This window comes from Monodelphis domestica, chromosome 6 (assembly GCF_027887165.1).
Source record: "Monodelphis domestica isolate mMonDom1 chromosome 6, mMonDom1.pri, whole genome shotgun sequence".
Lineage (NCBI taxonomy): Eukaryota > Metazoa > Chordata > Mammalia > Didelphimorphia > Didelphidae > Monodelphis > Monodelphis domestica.
In genome coordinates, this window is record NC_077232.1 from 126,870,688 (window position 1) to 126,891,110 (window position 20,423).

At 37.8% G+C, this 20,423-nt stretch overlaps 1 protein-coding gene and 1 long non-coding RNA gene across 6 annotated transcripts in view; one reads left to right on the forward strand and one right to left on the reverse strand.

Annotated features, from left to right (window-relative positions):
* The window catches only part of LOC103105348 (uncharacterized), a 55,421-nt gene extending 35,361 nt beyond the window's left edge, over positions 1-20,060 (forward strand). Inside the window, exons 2-3 of the long non-coding RNA XR_008912857.1 lie at positions 3,112-3,881; positions 4,466-20,060. This is a non-coding gene — a long non-coding RNA (uncharacterized LOC103105348). The remainder of the gene's footprint in view (positions 1-3,111; positions 3,882-4,465) is intronic.
* LOC100022226 (WD repeat-containing protein 19-like) overlaps positions 1-20,423 on the reverse strand; it is a 183,417-nt gene that overhangs the window by 58,524 nt on the left and 104,470 nt on the right. For 4 of the 5 annotated variants that reach the window (XR_469031.3, XM_007496551.3, XM_016423276.2 and 1 more), the window contains 3 exons: positions 18,620-18,744; positions 18,038-18,150; positions 1,096-1,164 (listed from right to left, as the gene is read on the reverse strand). Coding sequence is in view for 4 of the 5 variants with exons in the window: in XM_007496551.3 (XP_007496613.1) it covers positions 1,096-1,164; positions 18,038-18,150; positions 18,620-18,744 (307 nt within the window). In the remaining variant the exon portion in view is untranslated. The remainder of the gene's footprint in view (positions 1-1,095; positions 1,165-18,037; positions 18,151-18,619; positions 18,745-20,423) is intronic. The other variant, XM_007496549.3, reaches the window with a different exon arrangement.

Consider the following 20,423-nt stretch of genomic DNA (forward strand, 5'->3'; position numbering starts at 1 on the left):
TGATTAAGAACTGACTGATCTCTCTCTTAAGACTCAGGTCTAGGCCATGTTGGCTTAAGGCCCTTCATACTTATTCCTTTCTTACTCTTTCTCTCTTTCTTTAATTCCTCATTGTATTAATTAATTAAAATCTCTATAAAACCCAGTTGACTTGGGTATATTTCATAATTGGGAATATTTCCCTGGCGACCACCTTATATATTGATTTAAAAACAAGACACTGTAGTGAAAACATATTTTCTGTGGTCACAATTTACTCTCCAACTCTTATATCTACTACAATTTAAGTCTTCCACTTTTTTAATCACCACAGTTTACAACCTCACCAATTTTAATTATTACAAAACTACCCCTCTTTCCAATTTTCTTAGTCTAGTCAAAGACACTACCATCATTCTAATCACTAATCACAGCCTTGGTGCTGTCCTTACTTTGTCACTTTTACTCTCTATGATTTCTCTAGCATAGATCACATTCTCCACTCACAAAGCCTTCCACTCTAGTTAAGGGCTTCACTGACTATCTCCTAAACTATTTCAATAGCCTCCTAATTCGTCTCCCTGCCTCAATCCTCTCTACTTTTCAATCCACCTCATCTTCACATTGACATTCCCCTTGGAATATTTCTCTTCAATTCAGCATAAGTAACACCTTCTACATGAAGTCCTTCCTGCTCTTCCCACCTATCATATTCTCCCTTCCCAAATTACCTTCTACTTATTTTGCTTGTATTAAGTATATTCTTATATATGCACAAGTTGCTTCTTTCCATTGCAATGTGGGCTCCTTGAGAGCAAGAGCTATTTCCCTTTTGCATTTATGTTCTCAGTTCTTAATACAGTCTCTAGCACATAACAATTACTTAATACTTTGCTGATTAATTGATAAAGCCTGTTGGAACTAGATCTAGAAAAATATCATAAGGAAAACATTCAACAATCTTTCTTAGATGTAAGGTTAGCCTTATCCCCTACTCATTCATATATTCTAATCATTTCTTGTAATCCATAGAAAAATGAATACTACAATAACATGGTAAATTCAGATAGAGTGATGATTTTTCCCCAATTCTGTCTAATCATCTACATTTCTTACAGTATCAATCGCCATTTCTATGGCCATATTATCTTCTGTATTCGAACATTTCAGGAAATGTTTTAAAGCCTGTAACAAAAAATATGAGTACAGTTAACCAATAATACAAAAAGAATAAAATTAACAACTAGAATGAATGCTTAAATCTTTAGTAAGTATCCCATAATAGTATAGTCCAACAGATATTAATAAAGTATAAAATATTAATATTTATTAATAGGTACTATTTTTAAGTAATAGTCTATCATAGCAGTGATGAAAGCCAAGAACATGTCTAACAAACTTAGTTTATGAGCTTTTTATTACAACAAGGTATCTACAATTCACTTCTAATTGCTGATTTCTTACTGAGGATTTTTCTGTATTGCTACTGTCTGCCCACGTTAAAATGAATTTTCTGCTTCCACAGTAGCACAGTCATGTATGGTACTGGGTTCAACAAGTTAATTGTTAACATTGTCAATGATCTGGAAATATTAGTCAGCACTAGTCATTCACATTTTCCCTGTGAATAAGTAATTAATGCTATTTAGTATAGTCATATTTTGCTCATTAATTTCCTTTTACTTTTTTAAAATTTGTTTCTTATTTTTATTGAAATCTTTGTCTTGTATGTCCTTTATTTCTAAACATTCCACTTCCTTTTTCCTACTATGGTAGTATTATTTGTAGTAATTTAAAATAAAAGAGAACAAAAAATAATTTGCATTTTAACCATATATGACAAAATATGAAATATTTCACACTAAATCCCTCAGCTTCTTAAGAAATGAAAGGAAAGACACTTGTCTAAGTTCAAACTTTCACAGTCTCCATGTGTTGTGAATTCCGAACAAAATATGTTTTATGTTTTAACAGTGTTTTCCAACATATATAATTTAAGTGAAGAGAGAAGTAGGACTTTACAATGACCAGGAGATGGAAGGTATTACTTTGGGAGAGTTTGAATGCAGTAAGCTTTTTTTTAAGAGTTTAAAACTTTACACTTAATTGAATTCAATACATTTTACTGAGAACCTACCATGCATAAGATATTGTTTTAGTATTAAGAGGAAGGACTGTGTGTAAACAGATATAATAATGAGCATGCCAAAATCCTGTCCTCAATGAGCTTATTATGTGGAATAGGAAATGAGGGAAGACCTATATAAATAAAAAATACTAATAAAAAGGAGTGATGTTATAAATGCCACAAAAAAGGACAAAGTATTATGGATGTTCAGATAGCAGAAAGAGATCACATCTGGTTGGGATTTCTTAGACAGTTTCATGGCATATTAATTTCATATTGAAAAAAGGACAAGATTTCAATGGTAAAAGTTGTAAGGAGATGACATTTCAAGCAGAGAAAATAGAATGAACAAAATCATTGAAGTAGAAAATTATGAAGCACATTTCGAATAATGAGTTATCTATTTTGCCTGATACATAAAACCTGTAAAAACTAATTCCTCTAGGAGAGTTACAAGCATCTCAGCTGTCTCAGTGAAGAGATGTTTTTGTCTCTCTAACACATCCTCCACATATGCTAAATTTATTTTCATATTCCTAAAACAGAGGTTTGAATACATTATTACCTCAACTCAAGATTCTTCAGTGGCTTCAAATACCTCTAGTATAAAATATAAAGTTTTCTGGTTAGTATTTAAAGTCTTCCCCAATCTTGCTACAACCAATCTTTTCAATCTTATTTCTTACAACTGCCCTTAATGCTATCTACATTTCAGCCAAACTGTCTTACTTATTATTCTTTATCCATAATCCATCCCGCTTCCATGCCTTCATCTCTTAGAATCCCTATTTCATTAAAAATTCAGTAAGTAGGCCTTTCCTAATCCATTCCACTTAATTATTAGATCTCCTCCTCCCACAAATTGCTTTGTATTTACTTTTACTATATATGGTATTTATCTCTGTCCATATTGTCTCCCCTGGGGGGGGGGGAGGAGTCAAGATGGCAGCTTAGCAAGCAGCAAAAGTTCAGACCTCATGGAAGACCCTTCCTTACCAATACAGACTGAATGCTCCTAGGGCACAGAAATTCAAGCTGAACAACAAGACAGAAGCGGGCAACCCTCCTTCTGGACTCAAATCAAAAGGTATGCCCCCCAAAAGCCGGAATCCGAGAATACTCAGGGCTAAGGGGAAGGCAGAGCGAAGGTCCCAGGACCCCTCCCCCACAACCCAGAGGGCTGAGCCCCCAGCAGCAGCGGGAACCTATGAGCGGGCAAAGGTGCTGGTTTGCAGGGTCTACCTTGTGAGCAGCGGGGCGCCAGGCTTGGAGCATCCAGCTTGGACAGCGGGGAGGAAGCCAGGGAGAAACGGGCTGTGGCTGGGTCCCTCCATCTGGCTCCAGTCTCACCCTGGCCTCGGGCACATCCAGACCAATCCAGTTGAACTAATCCCATCAGAACTCCTCAGAGTTCAGGGAGGCTGGCAAAGCACTTGCGGACAGTGGAGAAGCAGCAGGAGAGAACTGGAGAGAGCCTGGGCGGCCCAGCCTTCCAGGAGTCTTCAGAGCCTCAGAGCTTCATACCACATACAGCCCAGCCTAGTTGAACTCAATCCAATCAAAAGCCCCCAGAGGACAGGGAAGCTAACATTCCTCCCCTAGAGACTGTACCAAGAGATCTGACAAAGCTCCAAGAGGGGAGACTGACAGCCCCAAAACCAAAACAAAATGAGAGAAGCAAGAGCACAGCCAAATACGGGGAGCAAAGAAGAGGTAAACTGGAGCAAACAACAGAAAAAGAAGAAAGAAATTACAATAGACAGCTTCTGCACAGGTAATGAGCAAAGAGCGAATGAAACAGAGGGGGGGGGGGGGACCCAGCAAAGGAAAAATCAGAAATTGTAGCAGCCCACTCCTAACTAGGGGCAAGGGGAACAGCCAGTCTTGGGCATGCTCAGTAGTGCTCATGGCTGGGAAGGCCTCTGACCCTTGACCCCAGCTTCTCCCAGGTTAGGCGGGAAAACAGGTTTCTTTGTTCTCACCTGGTTAAGAGAAACCACACCTATGCCTTGTCATTGACCAATGAGAATCATCCCTATGTACTGTGTATATTTGCATATCAAAAACTATATCTAGCCCAGCAGGCTCCGCCTTCGCTCTCTCTGCCCTCTGCCCTCTGCTCTCTGCTTTCTTCTCTCTGCGCTCTGCGCTCCTTCTCTTTCAGGCTACCTGATGGCTGTCCTTGCAGGAGCTTGGCCTCTGGCCAAGCTCCATCTTTAATCTTTCTCTCTCCCCCTTTCCTTTATATACCATGCTTTTGCCTCAATAAACGACTTCTCTTTGCATACCATGTGAGAGCTGTCCGTACCTTCTTTCTCTCTTCCCCTTTCCTTCTCTCTCTCCCCCTTTCCCTCTCAGGGGTCGTAAGGGGCTGGTCCCCAGCATCTGGCGCCCAACATGGGGCCCGAGCGACCACCGGACGACTGAGGAAAAATTCGGCGCCGAAATCGAGACTACAGTAACGGGTAGGGATCGGATAGACGATCCTGAGGAAATCGAGACTACAGTAACGGGTAGGGATCGAACAGATCCTGAGGAAGGGTAGGTCGTCCCATTCATATCTCCCTCTCAAACCCCATTGTGTGAATGGTCGAATGTATGTGTGTTTTGATGGCAACGGAATAACAGTCCCCTTATATATACGAAGTGCAGTTTCCCTCCCCCACCTGGGTCTGCTAGTACAATACTATGCGGAGGCCTCCTCTCTCGGACCTGGATCTCCGGAGGTTAAGAAACACCTGAGGAGCGGTCTGAGGGGGAGGGGAAGGAAAAAGAAAATTGGACCCAGGGAAACCCTCACTAGGGGCGATTGAGAACTCGAAAAATCTCACTCTGAAACAAACAGTTGCTAGAGCCTAGTGAATTTCAAAAGGAGCAACTGGGAAAAGAAAAAGCAGGAGTTAAAATTTCATCAGGAAAGCAAAGTCAAATTTACCGGCTCCTGAGACAAAAGGCTCCAAGAGCCAGGCTGCTATTCATAAACAAAAGCGGGAAAGGCTAGCAGACCAGAAGCAAGGAGCAAGCTAATCTTCACAGGCAAATTCCTGGGATGCTTTTAAAAGGCTTATCAAGAAGTAATTGCTTTGACTCAAGCAGGGCACTTAAAGGGTCAGAATTACTTGGAAAAAGGGATCTAATAAAACCACAGGTCTCAGCAAAATTAATGAATCAAGGTAATAATCCTGAATTAGGTTAAATTCGGAACAGCCTAAGTTGTAAAAAGATATTGCCATTCTGTAACCAAAGGCAGAAGATTTAAAAAAAAAAAAAGCAAGCCTCCAAACTCATTTAGCATTTGAAAAAGGTCCTAGGAACTCTTTTGTTTGAGGTCCAGCCAGGTAAAGGCAGGCTTTACCTGGGTGCTGGGAATTTGAATTTTAATTTAGTTTTAATTTGGGTGGGATTTAGGCAAAATTATAAAGGAATGTCTGCTTATATTTTTTGATAAAGGAAGTTAAAAAGGAGAATTAAATATCTTTCTCTGACTTTTGTTATATGCCACAGAATATCAGGACTAGAAATGTTTTATCTGTAGAGAAATTTTGGTATATATCTCAAGGTAGTTAAAGTGCACACAGAAAACTTTTAAGGTTTGGGCTTAGATCCGAAGCAGCTTGAGATTTTTTTCTCTACCGGCCACGTGGCTTGAGCCACGTGGAAGATAGCATCAGAGCAACTGAGGTTGCAAGTTTTATCACTAAGGCTGTAATTGGCTAGAAGAAGAAATTTAATACTAAGATATAATAAGCATGAATTGGAATATGATTTAAAGGAATTTCTAAAGCTTTCTAATTTTAACTATGGAGAAATTATTAACACTTTTCTAAGCAGGACATAAAGCAACAGGATGAATCTTGAGCAGAGCTTATTCAAACAGCCTGTATGCAATTCAGAAACTTTTACTGGGCATATTAACATACCTGTATCCAGAAAGCAAATGATTTATAACTAGAATAGCTTTTACTATGGAAAATTAAGACACATGCTCAGCAGAGTAAAAGCATGGTTAGAAGGATTCAATCTGTTTACCAGTGGTTAATTATTAAAGTTATCAGGAACTCTGTTACTCAGTACAGTAATTTATTAAGGATTTGAAAGAGGCAATACTATCATGTATTGAAATTGCAGATATTGAAGCTGATCATGATATTGAAAAGAGACCTATGATAATAATGCAAATTCAAAGGCTACTGGCATAATTTGATTTATTTCTGCAGTGAAGATTTGCAGAATTAGCAGATGGAAGTAATGATTTTAGTCACAGTATTAAGATCTTTTCAGTTATGAAGCTAAGGGCAGTAGTTCAGAAATAACAACTTCTGTGCAATTGTTTGATAATTCTATGCTTATTTGTACGGCATAAGATACTGCTATAATTTTAATAACTGCACAAGGTGGAAATTTTTCAAAAAGCAAAAATTGTGTGCGGGCAGACAAAGGCTTAAGATCCCAGCACACATGGGTCAATTCACAAGTGATTTATAGAATGATATTTTTCTGATTATGGATTTGAAAAAGCAAATATTTAAGCATCTATACATGCTGCTTTGCAAAATCTATTGTACATCTATATCCTGAACAAGCAGGTGATATCGCTTATCAATGCAAACTGCTGTGGATTAATTTCACCCCTGATAGACATCCATGCATATTTTGGAGCAAAAGGTGCATTTCAGTTTGCTCCTGGCACAAAGGTTGAACTGTGAAAAGTGATGGGAGATACTTACTCTCCTGGTTTATGGGTTCAAGCTCAAATGAAGAAGTGAGCAAAGTGATTGCAGATTTTATAAATATCTGTGCACAACTGTCTATTCCAAACAGCTTGGAATAGCAGGGCTTTTAACAGCAATGCAAAGGCTAAATTGCATAGCTCATGGCTTACATACAAGCTATGGTAAATAGAGCTCAAAGGAATTCATGAGCCCCAAGGTTCAAAAACTGAAGGTATATATGTTCTGTCACTTTCTAACTTTCTAAGACCCAATGAGGCTTTCATTTGGGGTCGAGGTTTTCTGTTTACTTTCTCAGATACATGGAGTCCATGGAAGATGATTAAGAGCATCTGATGGCAAGAAAATCTGCCCGGAAGAAGGACAGAAGGCAGAGGTGTCTGGCACAGGACACCAGAAAAGCAGCACATGGACTGTAAAGGCTGCCCTATAGGCAGGTTTAACACACTATGCACACACATGCAATTGTATGAGAAACAATGTACATGCAGAAGAGTATCATTAAGTCACTAACAGATATTCTGTTCTAGGAATATATGGGTATTTGGTAAAAGATCTAACTTTATTACATGCCTGACAATTTTGAATGGTATTGGTACAATGTGTAACTTGAAATGATATTATTGGAATTGTTCCATGTTAGCCAAAGTTGATCAAATATCAAAAGGGTATAATTGGGAATGTTAGGACAGTATAATGAATGCTGTCCACTTGCAGCACAAAAGGATATTACTATCCAAAATGTAATGATGATTATGATCTTAAAGGGTACATTATATTTGCAAACAACATGTCTTTATGAGAATCAGACTTATCTAGAAGTCAATTTTGTTAAGCTGTGACTGTTCCACTTTCATAAGGAAAAGAGGTGGATATGCTATCACTAATCATCTATCTCTTCTACACCCCAGAAAGAATATAAGTTAAAGCTTTGTAGTAATCAATATTGAATGTAATGATAGAGATCACATTGTGTGAGATACCTGAAGTGGGTTAAATATCATCAAGATATTAAGACTGTAACGGACCCAAGGGGATGATAATGTTGGGTCGAGGTCTTGTTTATATGTTCACAGATAATGAGAACATCTGGTCACCCACGTCATGCTTCATGCCAGCTGATACAGACCAGGAAGAGAAGCAGACGGAAGGTGATGGCATCAGCTACCTACATGCCAGCCACAATCCAGACTCGCTGGAAGGACACTTCTTTGGTGACTAATATCACTCTAGAACAATGACATTACACTATTAGAGACATTGGCTATTAGGCCACTGACGGACACTTGTCATGCTGACATCCATTGAGATGGGGTACCCAGAGCAACATCAAGTATGCTAACTCAGAAGGACTAAATCACACTTGTGTCTGTACAAGACACCAGATACATCCCACATTCCAAAGACTTTGCGATGGGATTGAGATGAAATAGCTACAAATTGTCTAGCTAATAATGTATACCTTGTATTTTGTATATGATACTGTCAAAGGGAATTTTGTATGCATTATGAATTGTATGCATTGTAAAGCTACCACTTGTATTGTAAGAAATGCTGTTATCAACAAGGGTATAGACCTTGGTATGATTCTCCAAAGAAGTAGGAGATAGAAAACTTTCATTCATAGCATAGATCTGATACCTCTGACAACAAAAATGAGGTGCTAAGCAGAAAATGCTGCACAGACAGGTTTAATGGACAGATGACACTGATGTTACTCTCAAGAAAGAATGAGAGATCAGGAAAAAGACATTAGGAAATCTTTAATCAGGAACTTGAGTTATTGTAAGAGATCATTGACATCCAGGCAAAGATTATGTTCCTGACATTACATTAAGGGCTGACTACCATAGCAGTAGTTGAGTGTTAATACCATTGTTAACCATTACTCCTGATACCCTGTTTTTGTGGGTAATATCTTGATAGGAAAAATGTCTTGCTCTCCTCCAACAGTCCCAGAATTCAGACGGCCGCTGGATTCGGGATCTATTGGCTTCCCTTTCATATACTGGAAGACGTTCTGGTATATGGAAGTAAGACCTCATGAAAAACTGAGGGCTCTAGGTTTGACAATTTCTGTGGACGCGCAGTCATTGTCTCTCCTAGGTGGAAAAAATTATTATTGCACAAAAACATGGAGCAAGGGCAAAGTATAATCTAAGTTTTATTGTTTTGGAGTATGGATTAAAAACATGACACAATAGGCACAGATAAGCTTGTAGAAAAAGCACATTGAATATTATACACTGACAACTAGGAATGAAAAAGCTATGTCAAATGCTGTAGGTACAAGAAACTGTAGAAATTGTTTCTACAGGGGAAACAACTTAAGCTTCTATTTACCCAAACATTGGTTTGGTGGAATGAATTTTGCAAATATTGGTAATGGTATAGGCTTGGTTATCATATTGATGGATTTATTTATACAAGCAGAGATTTAAAATAAGGAAGACATTAGGACTATGCAGTCAGAACTTGAAATATTACTTCATTATCACCATCATGGTTATTTAAGTTACAATTGAGAATGTAAAATGGATGGGAATATTGGTATTTGTTAAAAGTTGCACTGTGATTGATGTATTGATGTTCTTTCAAAGCCTGTAATGGTGCAAAATTATGTTCATATACAAGGCGAATTTTGATCTATTTAGATCAGGAATTAGAAATCATTGGGAACATAAGTTCTGATATTTTACATTGGCTCAGTTTCAAAGATACCACATAGACAGTGAGCCAAGAGAATCTTGTATTAATTTTGGGATCAGGTTCCCAGGATCGATTTTCTAAGATCATTTGACATGTGATAATATGATCCTCCAGAAATGTTTAGAGAGGATGTTTTTCTTTGAAGGGATCTCTCCCAACACACAAACAAAAAGAAAAGGGAGAGGAATCTTATAGAGATCAGTATTTATATTTTTAGAGGACACTTTTTAAAGTCACTCTTGATTGATCAACCTTGATTTTTTTCTTTTACACTATTAAGGCCAGAACTTTGAGTACAAAGAAAGTACTGTTAATGCTCTGATCCAGAATTATGAAGGTGCAAAGATTTCTAGAATTACAGTCACCTAACAGTCGGTGAACATGAGAACATGACAGCAATTGTTAATTTTCAGATGACCATACTGGAGAGTGATGTCTGATTGCATGTAAGGGGAATCATAATGAATCTTTCATTATGGACCAGACAGCCTCAGCCACGGTTACATTTTCCATGTGAAATGGATGTTTGAGGTTGGGAAATGCAGAGACATGGCGTACTGACACCCTCAGTCGCTGGACGTCCTGGCATCGAGCTACCAACCAGTTTCCTATGTGGCAGGCATCTGGCAGTGAGCACGGAAAGATCCCCAAGATGCAGTATCAGGACGAGAGAAAGGAAGGACTTATCCTTCATCTCCAGGGATAGTATTTTGCTAACTGTTGAAAAGGCTGACAACTTCTGATAGTCCAGACTGTGAATGGTGGCATGTTTGGTTATTGCACCTGTCATGTGAACCATGGAGTTCTACCTCATTAGACCAGGATCAGTAGCGTGGAAATTTTTTTCTTAACATTTTTATATCTACTAAGTCTGTTACATTGATCTTGAAATGCAGACAGGCAGATAGAAAGATCAGTTTGGGAATTTTTAAGATTGATCACGGAATCAGTTTATGCTGATGTTCATTATGGATTGGGATATCTAAGTTATACAATCAGGATAGGTTTTTCATCTCTGTATCAGAATATGATTATGCACCAGAGTGTTTGTATTTGTTAATGCTGTAATATTGCTACATTTTGATATTACACTATTCATTTGTGTGTAAAACAAAAAGGGGGAGATGTAGCAGCCCACTCCTAACTAGGGGCAAGGGGAACAGCCAGTCTTGGGCATGCTCAGTAGTGCTCATGGCTGGGAAGGCCTCTGACCCTTGACCCCAGCTTCTCCCAGGTTAGGCGGGAAAACAGGTTTCTTTGTTCTCACCTGGTTAAGAGAAACCACACCTATGCCTTGTCATTGACCAATGAGAATCATCCCTATGTACTGTGTATATTTGCATATCAAAAACTATATCTAGCCCAGCAGGCTCCGCCTTCGCTCTCTCTGCCCTCTGCCCTCTGCTCTCTGCTTTCTTCTCTCTGCGCTCTGCGCTCCTTCTCTTTCAGGCTACCTGATGGCTGTCCTTGCAGGAGCTTGGCCTCTGGCCAAGCTCCATCTTTAATCTTTCTCTCTCCCCCTTTCCTTTATATACCATGCTTTTGCCTCAATAAACGACTTCTCTTTGCATACCATGTGAGAGCTGTCCGTACCTTCTTTCTCTCTTCCCCTTTCCTTCTCTCTCTCCCCCTTTCCCTCTCAGGGGTCGTAAGGGGCTGGTCCCCAGCAAGAAATCCTAGCGAATTGGATACAGGCTTTGGAAGAACTCAAAATGCAATTCAAAACACAATTAAGAGAGGCTGAAGACAATTGGGAAAAGAACTTAAAAACTAAGATAAATCATCTGGAAACAGAAAATAGTGTCTTGAAAGCCAAAATCAACCAGCTGGAAAATGAGGCAAAGGAGATGAAAGATGAGGCAAAACAGATGAAAGATGAGGTGGAGAAGATGAAAGATGACCTCCAAAGAAAATCCGACAAAAAGGAAAAGGAGGACCAAAAAACTAAGGATGAAATCCAGTCTTTAAGAACCAGAATACAACAACTTGAATCGAGCGACCTCACAAGGCAGCAAGACACTATAAAACAAAACCAAAAGAATGAAAAAATTGAGGAAAATATGAAGCATCTCATTCACAAAACAGAGGATTTAGAAAATCGTTCAAGGAGAGACAATTTAAGAATTATTGGCCTACCTGAAGACCATGACAAAAGAAAAAGCCTGGACATTATATTACAGGAAATTATTAAAGAAAACTGCCCCGAAATCCTTAAACAAGAGGGAAAAGTGGAGATTGATAGAATCCACAGATCACCTCCTGTACTTAATCCCCAACTGACAACACCCAGGAATGTTATAGCCAAATTCATATTGTCTCCCCTCACTTTTTAAGGCAAAAATTGTTTTCAGTTTTGCATCCTTCAGACCTAATGGGGTAGTGCTTAATCAATACTTATGAATTGGATTACATGTGCCCTAACTCTATTCCATCTTCTCAAGGACCTTGTTCATTCATTATGACTCTTCTAATGCATTTTTTAGCCCTTACTTTCTGTCTTAGAATGGATACTGAGAATCAAATCAATTGGGGTTAAGTGACTTGCCCAGGATCACACAGCTAAGAAGTGTCTGAGGCCACATTTGAACCCAGGACCTAATGGTTCTCTATCCAAGTATGCCACCTAACTACTCCATAATGCATTTTCAATCTCCCTCTCTCCACTGACTCTCATTTGTGTATAGTTACATTCACTCCAATCCTTTAAAAAAAAATCTATTCTTTGATTTTTTTCTATACTTCAATTCTGCTTTGTCACTAACTATTGAGGATCACTATTGGGATCACATGGTAGCAGGACACATAGCTTTAACAGTTTACCCATACTGCTGCCTAAAAACAGAGCAAACATAGACTTTAGACCCAGAATTATTGCCAATTTCTTTCTTCCTCTTTGCTGACAAACTTTTTGAAAAATCTACACAATTACTTCCTTTCATCTCTTCAATACCTTGTAACATAGTTTCTAACCAACAGCACTTTACTATAATGGCTCAATCAGAGTGCCAATCTATTGCCCTTTTCTTGGCATTAATTCTCCTTAACTTCTCTAGAAAGCAATAGATCTTGTTTAAGTTGATGGTATTCACATATTCCAGGATATCCATACTTAAATTTCAGTGAAATTACTTCCCTTAGCTTCCATGACACTCCACTTTCTTAAAATTTCTATCTCTCTAGTCACTCTTCTGGTGCCTTTGCTGACTATTCTTCCTTTTCTTAATTCTCCTAATACATTGATAATTCCCAAATCTAAGATTCCAACCCTGAACTCTTTCTTAAGCTTCGTATCTATTCTTAAATGCCTTTAAGACAGCTCCACCTGAGTGTTTCAACAGTAATTTAGCTTAATATGGACAAAACTTTAATCCTAAATTTGATCATCTTTTGAATTCTCTGTCCTTGTCAACAGCACCACTATTGACTCATGATTGAAAATTTAGTGTTAACTAAATTTTGTTTAGTTAACTAAACTAAATTTGTTGCTTGACTTTTCCCTCAAACCTCACTTTCAATAGCTAGTAAGTCAATGAACATACTTAATAAAATGCATTCACTATGTATAAGGCACTGTGCTAAGTGCTCAGGATACAAATAAAAACAGAAAGAATAGTTGTTGGCCTCAAGGAGTTTATATTCAAGATTACAAATAAAAGGGCAGCTGAAAAAAAGCATGGAGGGAGGTGCTCTGGCAGGTACATGGTGTCAGGAGAACCTTTCTCAAAAGAGAAAGAGCCCGAAGGAACCTATTGATCCTCCCTCTGAAATATCTCAGATGAAGGTTCCAAATGACAAAAACAAGATACTTCCTAATGTGGTACAATGTAAGAAGATCTATAAGACCTAGGTTTAAATTGGTCTCTAAGTACAAGTTAATCCCCTTCTCCAAGCCTAATTTCTTCACCCTTTTTTTATAACCACCTGTGCCTAATTCAGGGGTTTAGCATCAAAACCAGTGGTCTTCCAACACTTTGTCTCTCTCTGCTCCATTCTACCTATTAAACCACTCTCTCTAGTGTCTCTAAGCAACTTTCTCAAAGGACAGGAATTCAGAAAAAACATTAATTCAGAAAGATACTTTCAGGCTAGACCTGATTTCCCAGTTCCATTGCCATAACCCTATGGCTCCCAATCAACACCAATCCCTATTTTCTCATCAAAATATTCACTGACTTGCCAAATACCCTATCACCAATACTTCTTCTCCAGACCTGAATTTCTTACTATCACCAACAACCTATTGCCCTCTGCATCTAATACAGCATTCAAACATTGATCAAATACTAAGTAATCTGGTGGATGTTCCCAAACTACTGGCCTCCACTTGCCTCCACTATACCTCATAATAGTGAAAGGAGCATAGAGAGCCATTGCACAAAGCAGACCTTTGGTCATTTATGATGCCCAATATCACAATTCAGAGATGGATCTATCTTACTGGCACAATCTATCTATTATTGCCAGTTAATCTTCCTTACACACAGAATTTAGGAACTAGATAGATATGAAAACCAAGGAAGAAAGAAGAGCCAAAGATGAATTTCAGGAGATTTTTAAGTCTAAATATCCTAAAATATGTAAATGCCATCAATAGAAATGGAAAAGGCAGAAGAAAAAGAAGGTTTTCAGGACAAGATGATTCCAATATGGAAACTGTTGAGTTTGAGATTCTAATGGGAAATCGAGGAAAAGATACCCAACTGGAATTTTGAAATGGAGAATTAAAGAGAGAAGTGCTGGAAATAGAATCTGGGAGTCTTCCAAATAGACAAGATAATTAAAACCACAAACATAGATAAAATTTCAAGACTGAAGAAATAGAGGCATGAGATGGAAGATGTGAGATAAATATGACTAAAAGAGAGTAGTATACGAAGTCAATGAAAAAGAGAGAAAAGGATTGGTCTGAGATATATGAAGATAACCAGGAAAGAATGAAGGAGAAAATATCAATAAAAAGAGGATGGTTAACTCTGTCAAATGGTGCCAAGAGACTAACAATGAAGACGGAAAAAAGGTTAGTGAATTTCATTATGAGATTATTGACAACCTTAAAAAGTTTCAAAAGAGATGAGAACAAAAGTCAGAATGTAAGTGATTAAGTAGAGAATAAATATAGGGCATGTAAACTTCTTTTTCAGAAGTGTGGCAATAAAGGGGGGGAAACAGGATAATGGTTTGAGGCATCAACAGGGTCAAAGAAAAGTAAAGTTGGAGAAAACATGAAGCATGTTTGTAGCCCCAGCATCACACTTCACACAACTCTAGTGTGGCTGCCAACTTTTTGTCAGCCTTGGTCCCAGAATTTTAGAATTCATCCTTACCCTACTCAGAACACTATTCTGAAGAGGTAAACATGTCTGCAAGCCAACACTGATAGATTTATCTCTAGATAAAATGGCAGGAAAATAGAGCTTAACTTTTTTCTCAGCCTGAACCAACTCACTGATCTCTAGATCATCCCAGCAATTTGCCTAACAAGTTAGACATCTATTTGATAGCACAGCACCTTGAACCTATTAAATCGTCAAACTAACTGAGTACAACAAATATTTATTAAAATGGCCCCATATCTCTGTCATGCTAACTTCAACATAATCCTCTGCTTTCCACTTAAAACTGACTCTATCTACATTTCTAGTCCTACACTTTGAGGAGGTTAAAACCATGTGATCACTTTCTATGCTTGAAATGGTTCTCCTCCCTAAGCCTTTGCCCTCAAAATAATTGCTTACTCCACTGAGAATGACCTTGCAAAAAATAAATACTTAATAAATACCTGAGTAATTGAATTAAACTAAAATAACTAGCAGCTATTGAAGGTTACTGAGGAAGGTTTATCTTTGACTATTGGCAAATAATCTTTAAAATATTTAAAATTTTTAAGATTTAAGTTTTTAGGAGACTCAGAAATAAACATTCTAACTATAACAATATTACTGGCATTTTCATCTTAATCAGTTTTTAACACAGTCTTCTGCTGCTAAGAGGTTAGTAAAAGATTGAACAAATTAACTGAAGTGGTTTGTATAATGATTAGGGAAAAAAAGTTGCAGAGCTAAGAACTAAGATAATGAATGGGATTTAGAGTTCAAAGAGACCTTAAAATCTTCTAGTCCAACCTATTCATCTTATAGATGAAGAATATGGTCCAGAAAAATCTAAATGACTTGCCTAGGGACTCATCAGTAGTTAAAAGGTTAGAATTTTAATGTTGGTCTTTCTTTTGATTCCTAATTTCCACTACACCATGTCATCATGGTAGAAAACCATCTGGTAGAAAGCCTAAGAAGTCAGAATGAGTTTGGACTTCGTCAGAAAAGCAGCAGAAAGTCATCAGAGGCCTTGTTTTTTGTTGTTTTCTTTTTTATCAGATAGCTGATGTATATAAATTGGTATATAAAGAATATTACCCTCATAAATTGTGTGTGGAAAGGAGATTCATTAGAAGACTATTGCAATAAGAGGAAAAGGACCCAAGGCCAAGCCTTGGGAAAAATCTAATTATTAAGTAGTGAGGAAAAAGAGAAATCAGCTAAGGGAATATCAAAATCATATCTAGAAAGACAAGAAATCAGAAATGAACACAATTTCTAAAATGAGGTTTGAAAAAGAGTATTAAGGTAACCAGAGGCAAATATGAAAATAACTGATAAATAGAATTAGATAAAAGGAGATTGCTAATGAATGTTTGAATAGTTACTCAAATATGTTGAATGATGAAGACCTAACTAGGAAGAATTTAATGATGAAAGAACTGAAGAATATAAGAATGGGAACACAGTGTTTTATTATTTGAAGTATAAGAGTATAAAATTAATCTGATGCCATTCTGGAATAGTAAGGACATTTTCTTCAAGATTGTTATGAAAGAAAGAATATATCTGATCTGAGAAAGAAAGAATTCTGCAAGGTCTCCATTTCAATGAAGGTCAAAATTTCATCAACAGTAAAGAAAAATAGAAAAATACTAGGAATTTAGGAAAGAATTCAAAATCAAAACTGTGTGAAATAAAATACTTCCATCCTATGGCACCCCAACGATGGGTGTTATAAAGTAATGTCATATGTAATGGCCTGGTGTCCTCTGGCATCAGTGTGTCAGCATCACCATGCAATGTCACCCCAGAGGAAGGAGTTCATTTAAAATGTAAAGGGGGTGAGAGGAAGGAGAAAGGGCCTCTTGACTTCCATTCTTGAACAGACTGACTCTCTGGGCTGGCGCTTGGCAATTGGCAGCAACAGTGTGGAGGGCTTAAACAGTATGCTGGGCTGAAACCTGGGACCAGGCCTTACCTTAAATTAGTAGGGCTGAAATCTATTTCTCTCTCTCTCTCTTCTATCTCTCTCTTATTTTATTAATAAATGCTTATAACTCTGGCCAGACCACCTTTTATTTGTCACAAAACATAAAAACTGAAGGCTTCAGATTCAAGAAAGGAGGAATAACAATGGTACCTTACAGTGATTAGAAAAGGATGGTAGTATAAGAGTGTAACTGTTATGGACAACATTATTTCCTACAAAAGACCTTTTCTGAGCAGAGAAGCAAAGAAAAAAGACATCTAAGACTGAGACAAGGTGTAACAGAAGAATGATAGGACAAGAAAATACAGAGTACTAAATTCAATCTCAAATTATGGATATATGGGTGGAAAAAGGGGATGGGAAATTGGGTTTGTACACAGTCTCTTCTCTAGACTTCTGATACTTCAGAAATATATGTTTTGAGGGCCTAGGTCAGTGATGGTAAACCTATGGTACAGGTGCCAAAGATGGCACACAGAGTGCTCTCTGTGAGGCACAAATGCTGCACTCCTACTAGAGTTCAGTACTAGAAAGGCAGAGGGGCCCAGGCAGAGATGCTCCCCTCCACCTCTCCATTATGCCTGATGATATTTTTTTCACCTCCCTGCCTCTGCCTAGTAGCCCAATGGGAGTTCACAGGGAATAATGTGCACAGCTCACAAGCAGCAGAGCTAGAGGGCAGTAGAGTGCCCAAACCACTCCCCACTCTCTACACTCACTAAGGACATTCCTCACTTCACCCACCTCCACTGGGAGCACTTCCTCCCCTCCCCTGCATTGGGTAAGGAAAGGGGGGCATGCCCAGCACTCAGCCAAGGTGGGGGCAGGGCCCAGCACTCCCTCTCTACTAAAAGGTTCACCATCTCTGGCTTAGGTCAATCTGCTAAAGGAGAGGAAGGCAGAAAGCTTAGTGGTCTCAAATGGTGGGGAGGGGGTTGGAGGGGCAGGAAGCAACCTAAAGAGGATTTATGAGAACATGATTTTACTGGCTCTGTAGCATCTTGGGGAAAATCTAATTACTAAGTAGAGGAAAAAATAAAAACCAGCTAAAGGATCACCAAAGTAATGTGCAAAAAAAAAAGAAGAAGAAGAAGTAAATTATGTAAGCAACATTTCATTGATCTGACTTCTTCCAAAGCCATCCCTAAAATTAAGCCAATGATGTTTTCCATTAAAGACTGACCCGTGCATATTGGCCACACAGCAAAAAGAATTTTCCAGCTGAAAAATGTTTCTTTTCTCCCTCAAAATATAAAGCAATGCTCTGATAGTCTTCATTAGTTGTATCCTCAGAACCTGTAACAGAAACAAATTAAATTTAATTCTCCATCTTCAATCTCAGGAGTATGTTAACACTGCTAACTCTTCCTATCTGCCTCCAATATCCTTCAGTTGAAATGGGTTTATTCCTATTGAAACAGAAAATGGTCTAAATATAGAGCATGAGATGAGGGGGGAAATGGTCTATGCAGGTCTTAAATGTACATAAGTAAGTCTCCTAGGGAATATAAAGAAGCTATGTTGATGGAAAAAAAATTAAAGCATTACTACTATTCCCCTGCCATGGTCAGGGGAACTGGTTTACTTTAAGCAACAGAAAAGACAAAAAAGAGGGAAGAAATTATTGACAATTACAGAGGGAATCATGATAAGAAAGAAAACAGAAAAAGGAAACAAAGGAAAAAGTACTTTTATACTGAGAGCACCTACAATTTTACATGGTATGTAAAATAAAAATAGCCCATTGGAATTTTGCAATATTTACCAATAATATCAGCATAAAGTTCCATCTGATTATGCTGCTGGGCCAGGGTGAAAGCTTCATTATTGCACTTGGACATCACCAGAAATTGGATAGCAGAACCATAGTCACCCAACTGGAGGAAGAATCTAATCCAAATAAAGATATATGTGACATTTAAAAAATGTTTTAACTGGCACACTTGGCTGAAAGCATGTTGCTCTTGTTTCAGAACCCACTCCCATTATCAATTTGATTGCCAACATTTATTATATATACCAACAATGCCAATGATAGCTGACATTTATGTCCACATGCCCAATTATGAAACAGCTCCAATGAAAATACTTGATAGTAATATGATAGCTAATGGTCTATCAAAACAAAATTTAATTCCCTATCTTTTGCATTCAAAGAATTCAAGAACTAAAACAATCCCTTTATAGATGTGGAAGAAAATAAGACTATAGTATTCATTGAAGTCCTTTGAGTTGCATTAAAAAAAGTCTAGTGAGAAACTTAAGAACTTAAGAAAATAAACTTCCAAAATAAACTTTTCATCTAACTTCTTACGGTTTTATTAAATGTGATCCCCAAAGGGCAGGTAGGTTGCTCAGTGGATAGAGAGTCAGACCTGGAGTCAGGAGGATCTGGATTCAACTCTGACCTCAGACTAGCTATATATGACCCTTGGCAACTCACTTAATCCTCATTGCCTAGCCCTTAACACTCTTCTGCCTTGGAACCAAAACACCTTATTGATTCTAAGACAAAAGGTAAGGGTTTAAAAAAAATGTGATCTCCAGACACTCAAAAGAGATGATTTTTTGAATATGAAATTCCAGACCCCCCACATAATTCTGTAATCTGTAATATTTCTATCTATTCTGTTTTGATAGTCCCCCCATAATTTAAACTTTTGACTTTATTCAAATTAGGCTGCCTGAGCTGCACATCCTTCTCTATTATAGGTTTGTGCTTCCTCTTATTTTTTTTTTAATAAAAACCCTTACTTTCTGTCTTAGAATCAATACTGTGTATTGGTTCCAAGGCAGACAAGTGGTAAGGGATAGTAAATGGGGGTAAAGTGACTTGCCCAGGGTCACACAGCTAGGAAGTGTCTGAGGCCAGATTTGAACCTAGGACTTCCTGTCTCTAGGCCTGGCTCTCAATCCACTGAGCTTGGGCCAATCCTGGACCAAAGAACTACAACTGCATTTCTGACATCATTTCTGTAAATCATGTTATATAAGGGGTCCATTCTCAAGACTCAAAGTCTTCTGAGGCTAATCAGAGGCCAGGCTTATTGAGAGACTGGATGCCTCTCTCAATAAACCTATTTCTTTTTGGTTTGGAGACTTGATTTTTATTTTTTGTGTCTCTGCTAATAGGTTCACCACAACCTTAGTAATCTACATTGGAACAACCAAGGAAATGAGGATGAATATTTCCCAGATTATGACTGGTATGGCACATTGAGTTTGTCCTTCAGTATCTATATTTTGGACAAGAAATGAGATAGAAAATGAGTTGTGGCCAGAATTGAATAGAATTGCCTAATTGCATTTTGTGCAATGTCTTCAAAGATCCCAGGATGTTCTTCAATACTATACCCCAATTTTTTAAGACCAATACTCTAGCAATAAAGCTATATGTCTATAAATCATGAAGACATAAAATCTGCAAATGAATGTTTATCAAAAAATCAAAACTGTGAAAAATTTAAAAGGTAATGATGATATGTGATGAATATAAGTAGAATAAAGCATATTATCAATGATAATTTGCATGCAAGAAGGGTAAAATATCATAATAAGGCAAAGGAGGC